General features: G+C 39.5%; 1 protein-coding gene across 1 annotated transcript in view; it reads left to right on the top strand.

Annotated features, from left to right (window-relative positions):
- The window catches only part of LOC126162547 (serine/threonine-protein kinase ATR), a 368495-nt gene that overhangs the window by 154569 nt on the left and 192761 nt on the right, over positions 1 to 21165 (top strand). The window contains exon 16 of the mRNA XM_049919128.1: positions 642 to 758. Within this exon, the coding sequence (XP_049775085.1) occupies positions 642 to 758 (117 nt within the window). The remainder of the gene's footprint in view (positions 1 to 641; positions 759 to 21165) is intronic.

Below are 21165 nucleotides of genomic sequence, written 5' to 3' on the forward strand. Positions count from 1 at the left end.
TTTTAACCATATACTGGCAGGAAACCTTGAATTGGCTAGGAAACATTTGTTAATGTCTGTGAAAATTTCATTGATTAATCTTTCTAAGATAATATTTGATTTGCTATTTATTGCAATGTTTGTGTCACCTGCAAGCAAAACAAACTTGGAGTCTTGTAATGTTGCAGATGAAAGGTCGTTGATATACATAAGAAAAAGTAATGGCCCTAAGATGGAATCTTGTGGGACACCACATGTAACTAGTTCCCAGTTGGATGATGCCTGATAGCTTAATACATGTCTCTTTCCTAATTACACCCTGTGTTTCCTGTCAGAGATATATTAAGTCCTACACAATAGCTTCCATTAATTAAATATTATAATATGACTGTCTTTATAGTTATTATTTTATGACCCTAATTTACAATCATGCTTCATATTTTTTGAGTTAGCTAATTTAAATGTTCAGAATGAAAGAAATTTTGCAGATGTGAATGTACAGGAAATTTGGTTCATAGTAACTGTGTTAATTTGTGACTATTTTTGTATATTGTAACTTGATTGTTATTGATAGATGAAATTTATAACATTATATTGAAACAGCTTGCTCTAATCTGATGAAATTATCTTATTATCACAGCAGTATGTATTTTTGTGTTTAGTACATATATCCATACATCATTGTGAATGAGAGTGAGGAAGTCATTAGCTCCTCTCTGGCAGTAATTGAGAAGATAACTGGGCAGCCAGTACGCAATTTGGTTTTCAGTTCCTTCAAGGTATGCAATTATTATTCTATTAATTCTGTCTAATGTTTTTATTGACCAACAATCTATATTTGTTAAATAATGTCTTTGTTTTGGTAGCTGTTACTATTAATACATAACCATATTAATGGTACTTTCTCCCTCATGTATGACTTTTCACTTCTGGCAGTGGTTTTTAATGTGAAAAATGACAAGTTGCATCATGGTTCTGAGTCCATGTTAAGTGTAGGTTCCTTTATGATAGCTTGGATAAGACATTTCAAAGGTTAGAGGAAGGCAACAGCATATTGCTTCCAGTAGTAACAACCTAAATGACTTGAAAAGCATTGTAGCATCTTAACTGATCTTTGATTTGATGACAGCTTCATCTTTTTTTGTATTGGTATGAATAGTGGTCAATAATACATAACAGCAAAATGTGAAATTCAGTGTGACAAAAATAAACTCAGAGTGTGACAGTGAAATTGTTTATTACAAGTTTTCAAAAATCTATTGGAGAAGAAAGACATAAGTTGACGACATTTCCTGCACAAATAAATAGTGATATTTTAAATTGTGTTATCTTTTCAGTTACAAAATATTTGTTCTGAATACTCATTAAAATGAGGAATGGAATTTGAGTTCGGTTGTGAGCTTGTTACATCACTATTTTGATGATATAAATCTTCTAGAGTCTCAAACTTACAGCCACATGTGAAACGATCAGTGATCTGTGTTACAGACCATAACTTCAGATATTCAGGGAAGACAAGTACCAACAAAAACATTAAAATTACTTTAACAGTAATGTGAACATGGATTGTGTAATATTATGGAAATGATCCTTGCTTCCGTCCCCGATCTCCTGCCAGGGGGTCACAGCTCTTTTGAGAGCTCTCAGCCATTGTAACATTTATTCCCTTCCTGTCTCACAATTCAGTTCCCTGTCTGTTTATCCCTTTGACTTAACCTTCAACAGATACCATCTTTGATATTGCAAAGGGAATTCTATATTTGTTCATATTCGTACCATATTTGTTTCATCATGGTATTAAGTGCATTTGGCCACTAGAGGTTGTCTCAAGGACTATCATACATACTTCACTAGATGTTCTTTCAGGGTCAATTCTGCTCTTATAATAGACTCAATAATTATGTAAAATAAGTGACTAAGCTGTAGAGAGCTGGGTTTTCTGAAGATAATATGCAAATCACTGAGTATAGTAAAAGCAAGTGCTTCATTCCAGCAAGGCGGATGATCAGTGAAATGTGTGGTCTCTGCTTTCTGTTATTCAATTTTACTTTACTTGTTAAATCCTACACACCTTTCAGTTTGTCCAAAAAATTGCACCTATCACTGGGTTTGACTTTCCACTTCAAAAAAATTTTCAGTAGTGCAAACCACAGTTAGTGCTGGTACACAGCAGGATAGCCAGTCTATCTGAGGGATTGTGAGGTATGTGTATGGTGGTAGGTGCTGACTATGCAGGGAATGCTGCCAGTGCTGTTCCTTCCATGAATTCCCTGTAGTGTGTGTTTACCTTATTTGGGACACAGAACTCAGAACGATGACCTCCATGCGAGAGGGCAGTTGGGGGAGAGCCCCTGGTGAGGCTTGGTGGCATCCAGGCGAACCAGTCACATAAAAAAGAATTAAATTGAATCATGCTGATGTTCATATGGTTCCGGTGGACTCGTCAGAGTGATTGACTCATTTCAGTATAGAAGGATATAACCCCAATACTGTTCCCTCAATAAGTATAAATTGAGATGAAAACCGACCCGTGAAACAAAGAGGGAGATATGTGCCTCAATTCCTGGTCTGTACCATTGGTAGTGCATCCTTCTCAAATGACAGCCATTATTTTTGTGGAGGAAATTGAAGACAAGTTTTGTGAAGTCACCTCAACAAACAAAATGCGGAGTGGATCTATACTGATTAAAACAGCCTCACAGCTTTCTTCACTCAACCACAGACCATTAAGCTTGATAAACTCGGCGACATTTTTGTCACTAATACCCATCACGGGATCTTAATATCGTCAAGAAATTGATGTTCCATAGGGACCTCATACTTCAAGTGGATCAGTAATGAGCTGCCAGTTTGGAACAATGTGGCATCCATTTTATCAGGTGGGTTCAGTGAGTGCCTAAAATTAACAATGTAGACAGCAGAGCATTCATGTTAGGTTTTGAAGGTGACTTCCAGATAAAGTTAAGATTGTGGTTTACCAATGTGATGCAAATGCTTATGAGGTGTTTAAGAATATGAAATTTAACCACATAATATTTAGTTTTATGACTAAATCTGTCTGTACATATTGCAGATGAACACTGCACAGGTATACCTCCTGTGTATAACCATCTTAGTGCACCAGATATATTGAGAATCACTCCCCTGATCACAACCTGCTGTGTCACAAGAGGTTGAACAAAATATGTATGTTCAAGACTTTTTGTCATCTAACATATCAAGAAGGCAGGAACAAGCAGAAGTACCTTCACTCTTTCCAGATGAGAGCAAGCTACTCACAAAAAGTAACCCTTCCATCATATACCACGAGGACCATGTCAGTGGGCTGTAGCGGCCCTTACCAGTACATCTGCATAGGTTATCATGGTCCCCTCTGCTATCATATTAAAGCTGTATACTTGACTGACACCTTGGGTATCTCCCTCCTGGCCATACTACCCAAACCATTGCATCCCTGCACCATAATGACAGCCAGCAGCTGCAAGAAATGTGAAAATTTGGCTACAGAACAGCCCACTCCTCATCTTTACTAGGCTCGTATCTGATACTCTTCATACTGAATCCATATTTCGTATGGAGGAGGAGGTCATTGAGGAGAAGAAGTTACTACATTGCAGGCAGACCCAGCAGCACTCATTTAAGCTTGATTTTGCCTCCACGACTATTCAAATCATGCAAATAGCTGACAACCAGCATGTGTTAGTGATTTTGATTAAAAATTGCATCCTGTTTGCACTGCCATTGAACACACATGCAAACATAATCCAGTGGAATTGTAACGCCCATTATCGCCACCTTTTTGCTATGAAGCACTTGCTTTTACTGTACTCAGTGATTTACATAACATCTTCAGAAAACTGATTCTCTGCAGCATAGTCACGCATTTTACATAATTATTGAGTCTGTTATAAGAACAGAATTGACCTTGAAAGAACATCTAGTGAAGTATGTATGATAGTCCTTGAGACAACATCTAGTGACCAAATGCACTTACTACCATGATGGAACAAATATGGTATGAATATGAACAAATATAGAATTCTCCCTTTACAATGTTCCTTGCCCCACACCCAAGGAAGAAATGACAGACCATGAGATCAATTTGATCTTCCAGCTAGCCCACACTCTTCCTTTTACTGATTGATTCTAATGATCAGAACCATTTATGGGGCAGCTCTAAAACCACTGAATGTGATATTTATTAGAGCATACATTTTTAAATATTTAACTTTGCATACTGAACAATGGCTCGTCTGCTCATTTTTGTTGAACACACAATTTTTTCAATGGAAAGCTCGCGAAGCTCTCCTTGACAGGCTGTTTTTTTTCCGTTATGCCAAAACTCAACTGGAACGTTGATTGGCACATATTCAGCACTTCCATAACACCCGATACACCTCCCATGGCCGGCCGGGGTGGCCGAGTGGTTCTAGGCGCTACAGTCTGGAACCACGTGACCGCTACGGTCGCAGGTTCAAATCCTGCCTCGGGCATGGATGTGTGTGTTGTCCTTAAGTTAGTTAGGTTTAAGTAATTCTAAGTTCTAGGGGACTGATGACCTCAGAAGTTCAGTCCCATAGTGCTCAGAGCCAAGCCACCTCCCATGATACTATTGAAGAGACCCTCAAACAAGATCCTACACTCAGCAGAACTGCCAATTTCCTGAAAATCCCCCATCGGAGGCCAGTCCCTTGGCGAATACAGGAGATCATCACAGCTATTAAATGTCAGAGAAGGACACTTCGAATTTATAAGCACCATCCGCTGAACAACACTTATGATCTCCAAGCCAGAGCCTGCTGCCTTCTAAAATGGCAAAAGAAGGAGTGCTGGGTAAGTTTCAGTTACAACATTCCTCCTGTTACACTCTCATTGCTTCCCATCTTGTAAATCTCTTCCTCCTTTCCTGTCCTAAAGTGGGCTGCAGTATGAGTTGGTAAATTGACTTAATTGCTAACAAGAGGTCTCTTATTGATAATAACTATTTCCTGTTACTGTTAGTTTTCTGCACTAGAATCAGACTTTACTGTTCTCAACTGAGCCATCTGATTAGCAAGTTACTAACGCCTTGATACATTTTGTATGGCTAGCTGTTTTATTATCAACAGACAGATTGTGCCAAAAGTGAAATTTTTGCTTCTGATCCATACAGTCATTCACCATGACTACTCTCCAATGACTGTTGATATACCCCTACTGTCCATGGTGCTAAGCACAGAGCGAAACCCACCCACTGTTGTGGCCAGAGGCGCAGTTTCAGTTATTCTCACAACCTGCTGATACTATTGCTCGCTAGGCTCGTATATGCATATCAGTATTCAGATGAGCTGTGAGAACAGTTGCCTTATAGTATCTACCATCAGAACTAGTACCTCACTCTCACAGATATGGGCCCAAATTACAGTGTACTTTCCACCTGTATATGCGACAGCCTAAGCAGACAGGCCAGTTTAAACTTTTGTGTCCTGCACTGTCTTGATAACAGGTCCTGGGATTTTGACCAATCTAGCATTTTATAGTTCTACAAAGCTCTCGTATTATCATGTTTAGATTATGGCAGCCTGGCTTATGTATCAGGAGCACCATCAGCACTATGGTTGCTACATGCCCAACCATTGTAGAACCAGACTTACGACTGGGCCCTTCTGAATTAGCTCTGTGGTCGACCTCACGATAGAGGGGTGGAGGTAGGGATTCCTCCCTTTACGTATCAGGTACCATCAATTACTCATCTACGCCATATATGTCCGTAGCTGTCCAGAACACCCATATCAGTAGTTCCAGTTTCTGATGCAGAAGTGAGACTTCCAAAAAAGTGGCCTTGGGTGGGAATATGAGCTTGGGTACAATCTTATCATTTCTGACTTTTACTTATTTCCTGTCAGTACATCACACATGGGAACACTCTGATGGAGCATGCTGTATCCCAGATTTCACCTGGGTGTGTATCTTGTCCCAATTATGTATGCCGTTCACTACATCCACACCCCTTCACATGAGTTTTTCTTAATCTACAGTGACTGTATGGGCAGCCATACAGGCTGTAGCCCACTGTTATTAAGGTATCCTTTAGTAAGCCGAATGTAAGATTTCCTCTTAAACTTCCACAACATCTGGAAGACAGTAGTGTTCCTCTGGTCTCCCAGTCATTTTGGGGTCCCAGGGAATGAATTTATCAGTCTGCTTGCCAAGAAACCTAATGAGAACGATGCTCTGGAAATAAAGGTACCAAGCTCTAACATGTGGAAGGCATTATGTCACTGACTCTTAGTGGTATGGAAGAGTGAATGTAGCATTATGACCACAACCAGGAAGTTACAAGCTGTAAATGAGTACAGTTGTATGGCAGTCTTCCTTTTGGCCATCTCACTGGGAATTCTGAATCTTTTGTCACCTCTGTTTTCGTCACAGCAGTCACTCCTGGGTAATATCCTACAGCAAGGTGCCTACCCCCTTTGTATTTGTGGCACTCCCCTGGCAATCATCAATAACCCCACCTTGATTGCTACATGCCTAGCTTCACAGCTAACTGAGTCACTTCCAGAAACCCTAAGTGATGGCAACTAGGAAGTGAATCAAGTTTTAAATTTTACCCGTCAGAGTGGATTGTATACTTCAACTGAAACATTCCTGCTGGCTGCTAGGGGGAAAGGAGTTTGGCATACTGCAAAATTTGTAGCCCAGAGGACCTCCGGCTGCCCCAAAAGAGGAGCATACCAAATCAGTTTTAATAATACAGTGAGTCTTTATTTTTGAAAATGTTTTACGCTCTTCCTATTAGGTAGCTAAATCCTCAACTGTGTTTGCATGGTACAGTGGCCGAGGGAGACTGGTCAAGTGGGGGTGCACCTTCTGCCGCATGACAAGTTGCGTTGGGTCTTAGATTGCTCCCAGCTGACATCAGTCCCACACTATTATCTTTTACCCCCTGACCCCTTTATTGATTCATTCTTAACACCCCTTATGGCTGCCTTATGCCAGTTTTCTTTTAGCCCCTCCCCCCCCCCCCCCCCTTTCCCATCCCCACTCCCTTTGCAGGTGGTTTAAAATTGAGCCTTTTTCCATGTTTCTGGGCCACAGTAGTTTGATCCCTTAAGACCCCACAATCCATCTGCTCATTAGTACATTTGCTTCATAAGAAATGCCATGACTTAATATGCTTGTTTCTTGAATCACAGTCCTGCAGTATGCTACTGCTGTTATTCCTGCACACTAGAAGTAAGATACAGCATAGGGTTATAGATAGAGGAATGCTAAATGAAACATGTTTGTTTGTCAGAAGGACTATTTGTGAAGCCTTCAGTGACTACCATAGCAGAATCAGAATCTTAGTGTTCAGACACTAAACTATGAGACAGGAACTGAAATTGAGGACACCGAAGCAAAGCCATAACCATATTTTCACATGTTCTTTTACAAAGGAATATCTACGAGTACTAAAACAGTTTAATTAATGTACTATTGCAAAGGTGACTGATACAGATATTAGTGTTAGTTGCATGGGAAGCGGATGGAAATTGTAAAAACTGAACAAACCTCTAAGTATCGGCAGCTATCCTAAAAGGTTCAATACAGAGTTTCCATATTAATCAACAATAATACACAGCTCAACAAAAGTTTGGAATATTATCGTAAAATGTAGTCTACAATGCTAGAGGTCTCATTGACCTAGGCACTTCATGTGTTATCCAGTTACAGCCCATACACTGGACAGTGTTGACTACTGGCAATATTTGTGGCTATTTCGCAGCTGTGTAAACATACAGAGAGATGGGAAATGAGAATGATAGACTTTACAGTGGTCATCATCGTATGACATCACCAATGCAGGATCATTTTCTCCAACTATTGGCTCCCATGTGCCCAACATCAACTGCCAGAAATATTGGAAATGACTCCTCCCGGGCAACAGGGATTTGATCTTAAACCAAACAGTGTGTAGAAGATTGTGTTGGCTTGATCTTCATTCCAGAAGACCAATGTGAGTTTTGCTCCGAATCAACGGAACTGACACAATTGAAGGACCTGGCTTTTGCTCATCATTATTGGATTATTGCAGAATGGAGTACTGTCATGTTTGCTGACGAGACCATTATTGGTTTGCAACCAAACACTAGATGTGTTATAGTTTGGAGAAGCACTATATGACACTAGGAATTCTGATATGTTCAGGAAGTCCATCCATTTGCAAGTGTAAGTGTAATATTCTGAATGGCAATAATGATGGGACGGTGGACCCCTGTAATTCCCATCTATGGCAATTTGACTGGTCCCCGATACCTTCAAAGGGTCCTACAAATGATTGTAAGGCCTTACAGACATGAAGTCAGTGACAACTTCATCCTGGTCCATGCAATGCAAGACCACACCATTCTCCAGCAGTGTCTTAGTATCTTCAGAGATGCAGCATCAACCGAATGCATTGGCCAGCACAGTCCCCAGACATGAATGCAATTGAGCATGCACGAGACTTGTTGAAGGTGGTCATTGCACAGTGTCCAAGTCCACCTGGAAATCTTCAGGACTTCACTGAAGCTGTCATTGAGGAGTGGACCCCTCATACCCCAAGATAAATTTGATGGTCTCATCCAGAGTGGAACAACTCATCTGTGTGTGGGAAGGACATACTCACTACTAAAGACTGATAATCACATCATCATGAGATAAAGATTTTTCACTGTTGTTTCCAAGATGTACACTTGGGAGAGAGCCTGCTTTGTTTTGTAAGGATCTTTCTTAACTAACGAAAATTGTTCTTGTTTTCAGAAGAAACTATGTTTATTTTGTTAATAAGGTGTTGTAAATACCACAGTTGATGTTCTGTTCAAAATCATTGTAGTAAACTCAATGATATTCCAAACTTTTATTGAGGTGTGTACATTGTAGAGCCAGCGAACAAAAACTGTGCCCAATAGATGAAAGAAAGCACAAGTCACACTGGACTATGAGAAGGGTATCTCAGGTGATTGACAAAACTGCACTCCAATATCCTTGACTTCCATCTGATGCTGAATATTAAAACATGTCTGGTTTAAAGGTAATGAGGTATCTTGAACAGAATAACCCTGTTCACACCACCAGCATAGATTCCAAAAACATAGGTGACACCGTACCCAAGGCACGTTTCTCACATGACATCCTGAAAGTCATGGATCAAGGATGTCAGGATGATGCAGCGTTAGTGACTTCCCAAGAGAATCTGTCTCAGTACTGAATCTACGCTTATTACAAAACCACCATTGTATTAGATCTCAAGCAAAATTTGCAACTGGATTGAGGAATTTGTGGCAGGGAGGATGTAGCATCCTGTCTTTGATGGAGAGTCACCAACAGGTGTAAAAATAATTTAATGCATGCCCTAAAGAAATGTGATGGGACCCTTGCTGTTCATGTTAAATGTTAATGACTCAGGAGACTTTTTGCCAATAGTGCAGTTCTGTATAATGAAGAACCATCTGGAAAAAGCAGTATAAATGTTTATTCAGATCTTGATAATGTTTCAAGCTGCTGCAAAGCTTGGCAACTTGCCTTAAAGGTTCAGAAAGGTAAAATTGTGCAATTCAGAAAAAGAAAATATGTAGCATCCTGTGAATAACAGTGAGTGATAACTGGAATCAGTCAACTCGTGCAAACACCTGGCTGTGAAAATTTGTAGGGATATGAAATGGAACAATCATTTAGGCTCAGTAGCAGGTAAAGCAGGTGGCAGCCTTTGCTTCATTGGTAGGATACTGTGAAAATGCAGTCAATCTACAAAGGAGCTTGCTTACAAAATACTTGCGTGACCTGTAAAGTTACTGACCTTTTACTTTGTGTCATAAGCCTTGTGGATGTCCATCATCACAAATATTTAGCTAAGTAATAGGCTTGTTTAACGTAAATAAGTAGACCTTATACCACAACATGGTCAAATTCACATTTTGTTCACTTGCACCTTATAGTTAGTAAGTCTGATAGTGAGTGTATCACATTAAGCACTTCATAAAATCTGTGAGTGGCTTAACAGAGTTTTTCAGGTATGATGGACATAGCAACTTTATGGTGTAACTACTGAACACTGAATGTCTAATAAGATGATGAAGCAGATTAGTTATGAGATCACTACTAGGACCTGACTGAGTTTGTCTTTGTTTGTGACACCTGTTTATGGATGTATATAGTACAGAAAATTATAAATTGATGAAATACTCAGCTATAACATTTTAGATATTAACATGAAGGACAGAAAACTGATAGAGACAAGGAAATAACAGGCAATGAAGTAAGTTTGCATAAGTAATAGCTGTGTAATTAGCAAATGGCAAAATTATTGGTACTGTTTTATGGAACAGCAGTTTAATGTGCAGGACGGTTCCCGAAGTTTGTCAAAAGTTTTTAAGAATTGAAACTTTTTCATTTGAATAATTAACAAACTAGCAAATTGTTTTAGTGAAAGTAGACATTTTCAGAAGAAGAAAAAATGAGAGCTACAAAACAGTGTCAGTGGATTTTCTAAAGATGTACACTCTAAGATTCGAATATTCTGGTGCACAAAATGTACAAGAATACACAACTTATGAAATATGGAGTTTTTGGAAAAAGTAAAACATTGGTTGAAAAGTGGAGAATGGGGGCTCTTAAATCAACAATACCAATCTTGAAATGGACACTTTTTAGCAACATTGAATTTTGAAGTGCATATGTGCTACAGGTATTATAAACCATAAGAATTTCTTTACATAAAATGTTTTCATAAGAACTAAATATATCAGCAACTGAGAAATTACAATGGAATCATGAATTTTAATGAAATACTGTTTGAATAAGGAATTAGTTATTTAACATGATTATTGTACATGTACTGTTAATGAAAAGAGGCCAGAAAAGAAAAAAAAGTAATATTGGCACTAGGACTGGTATGAGAACAAATAGGCTACTCCCACTGTGCTGTAGTACAGCCTCATACTAGAATATTAATCAGGTACGTGGGGCCTGTTCTAAGAAGTACAAGGGGTATTGAATGTATGCAAAGAAAGGCAGCACAAATAGTCACAGGTTTGTTCAACTTTTGGGAGAGCATAATTTAGAAGCTGGAAACCTTAACTGGCTGATGCCTGAACAGACATAAATTATCCCGTGAAAATGTACTTTCAAAGTTGCAAGAAGTGATAAATGTAGAAATATGCTGCAGTTCTTCTGTAGGGACACAAAGATGAAATTAAAGATCAGTTATAGCCCTTATTAAAAATCTAGGATGGAATAATGTCAGTATTATGAAACAGATAAATTGCTATTCACCATATAGCAGAGAGAAGCAAAAAGACAGTTGGTGCACTTGTGGAATAGAAGGCTGTGGCGTGGGAACAGGAAAGGAAATAGATGGATGAAGGACAATGACCAACAAAGGTTGAGGCCTGGAGGGTTTTTGGAATGTCAGATTTATTGCAGGTAGAGGTCCCACCAGCACAATTCAGAAAAGCTGGTGTTGGTAGGAATGATCCAGACGGCTCAGGGTATGAAGCAGTCATTAAAATGTGTTGGTGGCTATTAATTCAGACAGATAGGTGTTGGTTGTCATGCCCACGTAGAATGAAGCATGGTGGTAGCAGCTTAGCTGTTAGATCACATGACTGGTTTCATAGGTAGCCCCGCCTTTGATGAGATAGCTGATGCTTGTGACTGGACTGGAGTAGGTGTTGGTGGGAGGATGCATGGGACAAGTCAATTACAGGGATGTTAGCCATGAGGAAATGGGTTGGGAGCAGGGATTGTGTAGGTGTGGATGAGGATATTGTGGAGGTTTGGTGGGTAGTGGAATATCACTGTGGGAGGGGAGGATAGTGGATAGGACGTTCCTCATTTCAGGACATGACGAGAGGTAATTGAAACCCTGGCAGAGAATGTAGTTCAGTTGCTCCACTTCTGGGTGGTGCTGAGTCACGAGGATACCGCTTCTGTGGCTGGACAGTGAGACTTTGAGAGATGGTGGGCAACTGACACGGGATACCTTACCTTTTGCCCCATTCCCAAATTCAATATTACTGGACTTTAAACCTTCTCTCCTTGTCCCAGTCCCCACAGTGGAAACACTTTTTTGTCACCAATCTTACCAATTAAACTCAATCTAAGACCAATATTGAACCCTGCCTGACTCGGTACATTCTTCTTCCAACTGTGATGCACCCCCACTGCCCCCAAATCACCCTCTGCTAACTTTCCAAAATTTCTTAACCTTGAACCTTGCCTCACCATCATTCCTCAGTTATCTCAACATGCAAGCTGACCTTATATCTGCACAAAGAATGACAATACATCATCTAAAATCTGATCTTGTCCTAATTATCCTACCTTCTGACTAAGGCTCCACCACTGTTGTTTTGAACCACAATGATTACTTGGCAGAAGGACTCTGCCAGCTTTTGGATTCATCAGCTACAAACCCTACCACAGTGACCCCATTTAGGAAATGCAGCAGGATCTCCAGTCTTTTCTCAAATCCTTATGCCCAACCCAGAGCCAGTTCCCAGAGTCTGTCTGTCTCCTTACCCCTGTCACTCCCCGCACTGCTAACATCTACATTCTTCCTAAGTGCATAAACTTAACCACCCAGGACATCTCACCAAGAGAACCTCTGCTCTCATCAACCAACACCTTCAACCTATCACCTGCAACCCACCCTCCTGTATAAAAGGTACCAACCAGTTCCTCCATGGACTCACCATAGTTTGTGTTCCTTTAGTATACCGTGCCCTGCTTGTCACCATTGATGCCCACTCCTTTTACACTATCTTTACCAACACCCAACAGATTCCAAACCTACAACATCCTTCCTGGTCATCATGACCAACTGCATCTTTCCTGGACAGCCTATCCACAGTCCTCCAAAACCTCAACAGCTTCTCCCCCCATTCGCTTCACCTTGTCCTTCTCAACCCAACAAGCCATCTTCCTCAATTGACCTTCACCTCAAAGAAAGATGGCTACATCAGTACCTATGTCCATGTCAAACCTATCAACCACCAGCAATACCTCCACTTCGTCAGTTGCCACCCATTCCATACCAAGAAGTCCTTTGCATACAGCCTAGCCACCCTTGGCTGTTGCATCTATAATGATGAGTAGTCCTCCTCAAAATATACCAAGGATCTCACTGAGACCTTCACAGGCCGTAATTACCCTTCTAAGCTTGTACAGAAACAGATTTCGCATGCGTTATGTCTCCAATAACCCCTCAGCTACTTAAGTCCCACTGTGTGGCAACAGAGGAGCATTCCAGTTGTGACGTAGTACCACCCAAGACTGGAGTAACTGAGTTACATTCTCCGCCAAGGTTTTGTCTACCTCTCGTTGTGCCCTGAAATGAGAAATGTCCAATCCACTATCCTTCCCGCCCCTCTCACAGTGGTATTCCACTGCACAAAGGGTGTAAATAATAGCCTTGTTCATCCCTACACAACCCCTGCTACCAAACTCTTGCCTCATTGCTCATATCCTTGTAATAGACCCACACCCAGATCAGAATAACAAAGGAATTGACAGCAAAGCATAATTGAGCATGGAAGGGGGCGATGTTTTCGGTTCGTGATTAGTGTGTGTGTGTGTGTGTGTGTGTGTGTGTGTGTGTGTGCACATTATGTCTAGTAGCAACAGCTGTGTGGTTCCTTATTGGACTACCTTCTCACACACCACCTTTTAATGTGCGGTTTTGAGCTCGCTTTACAGGATCGTTATATCCTTGTGGCTTAACAAATGCACACCCAAGTATAAAATGGTAATGTCTTCATATTAATTGTCTATCTCAATGAAGGCAAGAGCAATGCTTTTACAGCAATCAGAATGAATCACATTCAGTTGTCATATTCGATACATAAAGGGTGTTAAAATGGATCTGAATTGTTCATGTAAATACAAAAACTAAAAACATTAAAATAACATAAACTGCTGGAGTACTTACCAATCACTGTAGTGTGCATGCATTGTGTCATACTTGTGCGGAGGGGTAGACCTTAGTAATGATATAGGATTTATTGTGCAGCTGCAGTAAACACCATTCAGGCAAAAATATGAAATCCAAACACAAAAATAAAGACAAATTGAGGCACAGAGTAAATGCCGCATAGTTCAGAATCACTTTCTTCCTCGGCACTGTTGTTATCTGAACTCTGGTCCATGGACGAGTCAATGGAATTGCCCAAAGATATAATGATATTTTCTACAGTACTCACGACACTCACTCACTTCACTTTTCCATGCTTCTTTAACAACTATTTCTATGTGGTGTAGAACATTTCTCCATTTCTCTGGTGTTATTTGTGTCACTGCTTCCTCTTACAGTCTTTGAATTTCTGCCACAGTGAAGCTCTTTTAAATTGTTGCCACATAATTTTTAATTTGTGCCCTAATCATTTTGATGGCGTCAAAGTAGCTGTGGTATGGCGGAAGCCTGAGAATCCTGTGGCCAGATTCTTTATCTACCTCGTACACACATATTGTTGAAACTGTGGCTTAGTATTGTTTACTATTTCCATGAGCAGTGCCTTACATAAATCATTCTAAATTTTCACATTGTGGCATTTCAACCATTCAATAACATTGGCTTTTTTCATTGACATCGATGGAACTTCATCTTTAATAACAGAATGGTAAGGGGCATTAGCCATTAAACTGAAGGATGCCCAATTTAAGTTTTCCAGTAGTTGCATCTTGAACCACTTAAAAAAAACTATCATGGCTCATCTCCTCGTGGTACCTGTTTGTTTTCCTCAATTTGTAAATGAGGAGACTGTTAGGTACGAAACCAGATGCAGTTCCAGCATGCAAGACAATAATTCTTGTGTCCTTTCCCACCGGAACAGCAGAACTTCTTCATATGCTGTCATCTGTCCAGTCTCTTCTGACAGACTGGCAGTTATCCAGGTTTCATTGAGCCACATAATGTCTTCAAATGTCACTTTAACTATAGTTCTTAAAAATCAAAAACACCATGCTAATAATCTTCTCTTTTCATTATAATTTTCTGCCCATTAATTTTTTTAAACCAAACTGAGGGCTCTAACAACTGTTTTCTGACACTGAATAACTCTGCCTCCTGAAGAGAAACGGACAGGTTTTTAATTGTTGAATGTTCTTTTCTCTCATAATATCCATGCATGTCGCGATGAACAGCATGTTATGGAAAAGAGTCCAGGTTAGTTACTCATGGTTCTGTCCTTCTTTCCAGGTGGCTGCAGTTTGGATGAACCAGGCTCTTTCCCTTCTGCACAGTATTTCTCCTTACAAATTTTGACGACAGTATTTTTGCATATCTTTAAAGCTTCTGCTGTCCCGTCAGCTTCCTTCATTAGAGGAAATAGAGTTGCACCGTTGTCAATCTCTTTCTCAAAATATTTCTGCACTGAGCACACAAACTCATGTGCCTGATCATGCAAAACTTGAGTGGATCACTGAACTTTCCATTTAGCAGCCACACTTTTTTGCATGCTTCCACTACAAGCTTTAGACATTCTGCAACACAAAGTAAACTTGCCACACACAGAAACAACACAATGAAGCGGACTGCAACTGTTTACATTACTGGCTGCAAGTGTTATCTACAACTGGCTGCAGAGGCTGCTACCTGCAGTAGCAGAGAGATTTGACAATGGTGAATGCAACAGGAGGCTCAGCTAACCACATTCTGTGAGTGGTAGCAGCCCTGTGAACAGCTAGATGTCAATCACTTTGTCATTCTGATCTGGGTATAGATGCAAGATCGGTGTGTAAATCTCCCAACCACCACCACTATCTCCTCCATTTGAGTCACAAGCATCACCTATTCCATCAAAGGCAGGGCTACCCGTGAAAGCAGTCATGTGATCTACAAACTAAGCTGTGACCACTGTGCTTTGTTCAACATGGGCATGACAATCAACAAGTTGTCTGTCCGTATGAATGGCCTCTGACAAACTGTGGCCAAAAAACAGCTGGACCACCCAGTTTCTGAGCACACTGCCCAACACAACATCCTTCATTTTAATGACTGCTTCACAGCGTGCACCATCTGGATCATTTCTGCCAACACCAGCTCTTCTGAACTGTCCAGGTGGGAACTCTCCCTGCAATATATCCTATTCTCCTGCAACCTTCATGGCCTCAATCTTCGTTAGTCATTGTCCTTCCCTGTTCCCACTCCACAGCCTTCTATTCCACAAGTATACCCACAGTCTTTTTACTTCGCTCCTTTTCTGCTCCCCAGCACCACCACCACCACCACCACCACCACCACGACGTAACCTGTTGACTGCACCTATTCACCTAGCTGCCCTATCCTCTCTCCACCTCGTCCATGTATGCTCCCACAAACGGCACTTTACTGTCCCCCATCTGTATCCTGGTCTCCCTCCCCCTCCCTGTCCTAGCTTCCTTGCACCCAGACTGCTTCTTCCATTATGCACAGGTGCTCGCAGTTTGGCCCCAGCAGCCAGAGACAGTGGCTGTGTATGTGAGCTGCATTTGTGTGTGTGTGTGTGTGTGTGTGTGTGTGTGTGTGTGTGTGTGTGTGTGTTGCCAATATTGGAAGGAGGACTTCTAGCTGAACTCTTATGTGTTTAGTAGTCTTTTTGTTGTGCCTGTCTGTGACTTAACATCTTCGCTATCTAGTCAGTAGCAATCTAGCCTTTTCAGGACATTGTCATTATAGCCCTTATAGGGGCATTTAAACCATTATTCTTCCTGCATTCAATACACGAATCGGATGGAAAGAAGCCATAATAAGTGGTACAGTAGGAAGTACCCTCTGCCATGCACTTCACAGTAGTTTCCAGAGTATAGATGTAGAAGTAGATGAACTTATACTGTCACAATCGTTCTTATAATCCCTTCAGTGAGCAGATCTTCAGTACTGCAGTCACTGCTTTGTTTTTCTGATCGTCGTAGTTAGCAGTTGTCTGCAACAACACTGATGACCAGTCTCTCTGTGTTAATCTTGAAAATGTCTGCCAACAAGCCAGGGTCAGTTACTCATTTAAGCATAATTGTGTCATTCAATAAAAGTTTTTCTTGAAATGGTCTAGTACTATGAAATTCTTTATTCAGGTTCTTTATTAGGTATTGACATCATGTAGTGGAATGGCCTTTATACTGATATACAATAGCAATCACTGTATTAATTACTGTTCACATTGCATGTACAAATAATTTATCATATAGTATCCTGTTGTTCACAATTGTAATCAAAATCCTAAAACTCAATTTGTAAACTGCTAGTATCCAAGAATTCTCTTAAACTGTAGAATGGATTTTTTATTAACCATTTATACAACTTACTTTCAAACGTATTGAAAGGTGTGTTGGTTGCAGAATGTGGCAGTTTATTAAAACCTTTGTGAGAGCTGCCCGTTTTTATCAGCCTGTGCCTAAGAATGTCAATGCTTTTCTTGTTTCTGTCGTCATGACAGTGTATGTTTCCGTGCTATCAAACTCTGCTATGTTGTTTTTTTGCATGTATCACTGATGCATAGATATCAAAATTTATCACTGTCATTATTTTGATCTTAGTGAATGAGTTCCCTTGGACAAACCTTACACTGTATCCTTAGCACCGATTTTTGAATCAATAATACATCACTTGACATGATGTGAGTGACCCCATAACAATAGCTCATAAGATATGTGAGATTAAAAAAGTCCAAAGTAAGTTACCCTAAGATATACATTTCTCACTAGATTAGATAATTTCCAAATGAGGTAGGACAACCTTGATATCTTTCTGCAGACATGATTAATAAAGTTTAGTTTGGAAGTAATATGTATTCCAGGCAGTTTTACAGATTTTATTTCTATGCCTTTAGCTAGTCCCAGCAGCACCTTTTGAGTTTTCTCTGGATTGCACTGTAGTTTATTGGATGGGAACCAGTTTAGTGTTAAGGAGAGAGTGTCCTGTGATTTCTGGCGTAACCTTAACCTATCTCAGTCTGTGGTGATTAAGTTGTGTTGTCCACATAGCATATAACGCCTATACGTATGTACGTACGTTGTGCCAAATGTGACCTTAACATACAATATAGCGTTACCTTCTGGGAGGAATTTTGAAATTGACCGTGTGTTAACCTAATGGATAGAGGGTATCGAACATAAAATTCATGCTATGGCAATTAGCAGAAAGCAGAAATACTTTAATTTTGTAAGAAATGAAAGCAATAAAGTTCCATCAAATGAAATAATAAATGGTCTCCAGCCTAATTAGGCATAATAATGTGAAAACATTATTTTCAGTGGATTTAAATATACTCTTGCAAAGGGGACTTTCATAAATTCTTTCTTAATAAAGTTCAATGAACACAAACAATTACCAGGTGAAATGCACAGTTGATAGCAGTAGCTGATAATAGCATAGGTTAGGAATCACAGAAATGTAAAAGTGACTTTACCCCTGTTAACTATAATTACTACATCAACCATTAATTAATTCAGCACAATATTTTCTCAAAGACCTCACGAGATTAAGTGGCACCTGGCAAGAGTTCAAGTTTGACTAATACATACATTTACAAATGCAATAATTTAACACTGTACTAAGATATTTCATATTCACTCTACTGTGGAAATGTTCCAGATTTCAATGGCAAAAACTGAATTGAAGTTAATCTTTCCCTACCAGCGAAGATTAAAGTAGGGCCCTTAAACTGTCCCTTCCTTTATAAGCAACTATGCACACATTACAGAAACAATTTGCGTCACGTAAATGCTGAGTTACAACCCCACTTAAGTTTATTTAGTCCTCAATGCTTTATAACAATTTACACTAGCAATATTCTTATTTAGCTTCAGAAATAAATTCAAGGTAAAGTAAAGCTTCTGTTAGGTTTATCATTATGTGCCTTTTTCATTGCTTGGTAAGCAAGTGATTTAATTATCAACATTTGTACTCTTTAGCACTAAACTTTGGCACAGTCAAAGTAGTAGCAATTCAAAGCTAAATAAAGCTTTTTAACAAGGTTAAAATAATGTGCCTCTCTCTTTATGTATGAAACAAATGATTTAACTAGCAACTTTTATATACTTTAAAACTGAAACTGAGGCACATTTAAATAGAAACAAATTTGTATTTCTTCATTAAAAAGGATACTCTGTCTTTACCACTTGTAGGATAGGACCCTGTTTGGTATCATGAAGAGGACAGTTTCAAAGTTCAAACACAAATTTTGCAACACTTGAATTATTATTGCAAAAGCGACACAAGGACACTGGTTTATACTGGTATACATATCTGTTTTCCAAAGTAGATGAAGCAGTGGCACAATAGAGATGGCAAGCACGTGGTGGTTATCAGGCATCCTTCTGGCAGTTTTTAGCTCTGTTTAATTCTTCTTGGCGATGTATTCATCTTCTTTAGAGCCTTTCCAAATTTGAGAGCACTGTTTTACAGCCGGAACCACGTCCGAGGCCATTCCATCATAGATTTGGTTTCAGAATGCCTCACGTGGCACCTGCGGTGTTGACTGTGCGACTACTGGCCACTGACTGCCTAGTATGCTCTCTCTCTCTCTCTCTCTTACCGCACAGATTGACCGCCACTTCCACATTTTCTCGCATGCCAAGCCTCTTCTGTAATGGAGGAGATTCACTACGTCTTTTCTGTTTCACAATACAAGATCCCTAAGCATGAACCAGTTTTCTACATAAAATTTTGTTGTTACCAACAGACTTATTTTATAAAATTCCAGTATTTAAACACACTGTTAAATATTTACAAAGTATTTATCACAAATTTCCACTTCCCTCCAACAATTCAAACATCTTAACTCTACAGAATAAATACTTCATAATAAAATTACACTGTACCAATTACTCACAATCACTATTGGTGTTACAAGTAGGTAACAGACTGAAGCCCAACATAATGTGGCAAATCGTTAATTGCAACAATGAAGAAGAACGGTCCGGCGATAGAGCACTAAAGTACACCAGATGTGACTGTCTTCAGGGAAGAATGCCTATTTTGAATTGAGACAAATTGCCTCATATTATTTAGATAAGAATTAATTGTTTCTAATGCTGTGTAATTTATTCCATAATACTGTATTTTGGCTAGTAATATGTCATAGGGAATACAGTCAAAAGCCTTACTCAAATTGCATAACTCAAGAGAGACTGCATTGTTATTTTCAAATGCAGTTAGTGACTAGTTAACAACTTCAAGGACTCCAGAAGTGCTATTTTTTTCCTTGCCAAAAACCTTGCTGTCTACTACAAAGAAGATTATGTTTTACAAAGTAGTTACTAAGCTGTAAGTGAAAAATTGCTTCAGATATTTTGGAAAAGATTGTAACAATAGACACTGGCCTTTAGTTCCCAGGGAGATGCTTTTTGCTCTTTTTGTATGTAGGTATAACTTGTGAAATTTTGACTGGGTGAGAGAAAACTTCAAGTTAAAGGCATTTACTCATAATAAAAGCAAATGGTTTCCATGTAAAGAGTATTGTCATTTTTACTGTACAGCTACATAGCCAGTAACAGTCCGTGCTTTTCGAGTTAGAAAATTTTGAAACAGCATTTGCTATATCTATGGGTGTGACTAGATCCCACTGGAATTCATGTCCTCTAGGAAGCTAATCAGCAAGTATACTGGTTGGTTAATTTTAGATCTTAATTTATTTCCTCTAGTAGCAAAGTATTTGTTGAGCTCTTCTGGCTCAAGCAAAGTTTTTAGTTTGGGTAGAAGTGGATTCTTGTGTTACGATATACCAGGCAGCCGAACATGTGTCCAGAGCTCCTTGTACGTGATTTTTATAGGAAATTTTTGGGCAAGTTTCATTTCAGCTTTATAATGTTTTTCACATTTCAGGTAAGCTTTATAAGAAATGTCATGTTTGCAGTTATTTTTACACACCTTCGTACAGTGAAATCCTTTACCTTGATTCTAACAAGGATCCCAGGTGTGCCATTTAAGCTGTTTACCTTTTCTGTATGGCTTAGAACTGTTTATTCTCAGTGGTGAGCAAGAATACCATGAACCAATATATAACAACAAAAATAATCAATTATTGATAATATAATATATTATAAATGGGTATATAAACAATCTACTCACCAAGCAGCAGCACAAAAGATTTTAAATTTTACAAGCTTTCAGATCCAGTGGCACCTTCTTCTGGCACAAAAGTTGAAGGGGGGGAAAGAGGGGTGAAGGAATAGGATTGGAGAGGTTTAGGGAAAGCGGTACAATTC

Source organism: Schistocerca cancellata, chromosome 2, assembly GCF_023864275.1.
Source record: "Schistocerca cancellata isolate TAMUIC-IGC-003103 chromosome 2, iqSchCanc2.1, whole genome shotgun sequence".
Taxonomy (NCBI): domain Eukaryota; kingdom Metazoa; phylum Arthropoda; class Insecta; order Orthoptera; family Acrididae; genus Schistocerca; species Schistocerca cancellata.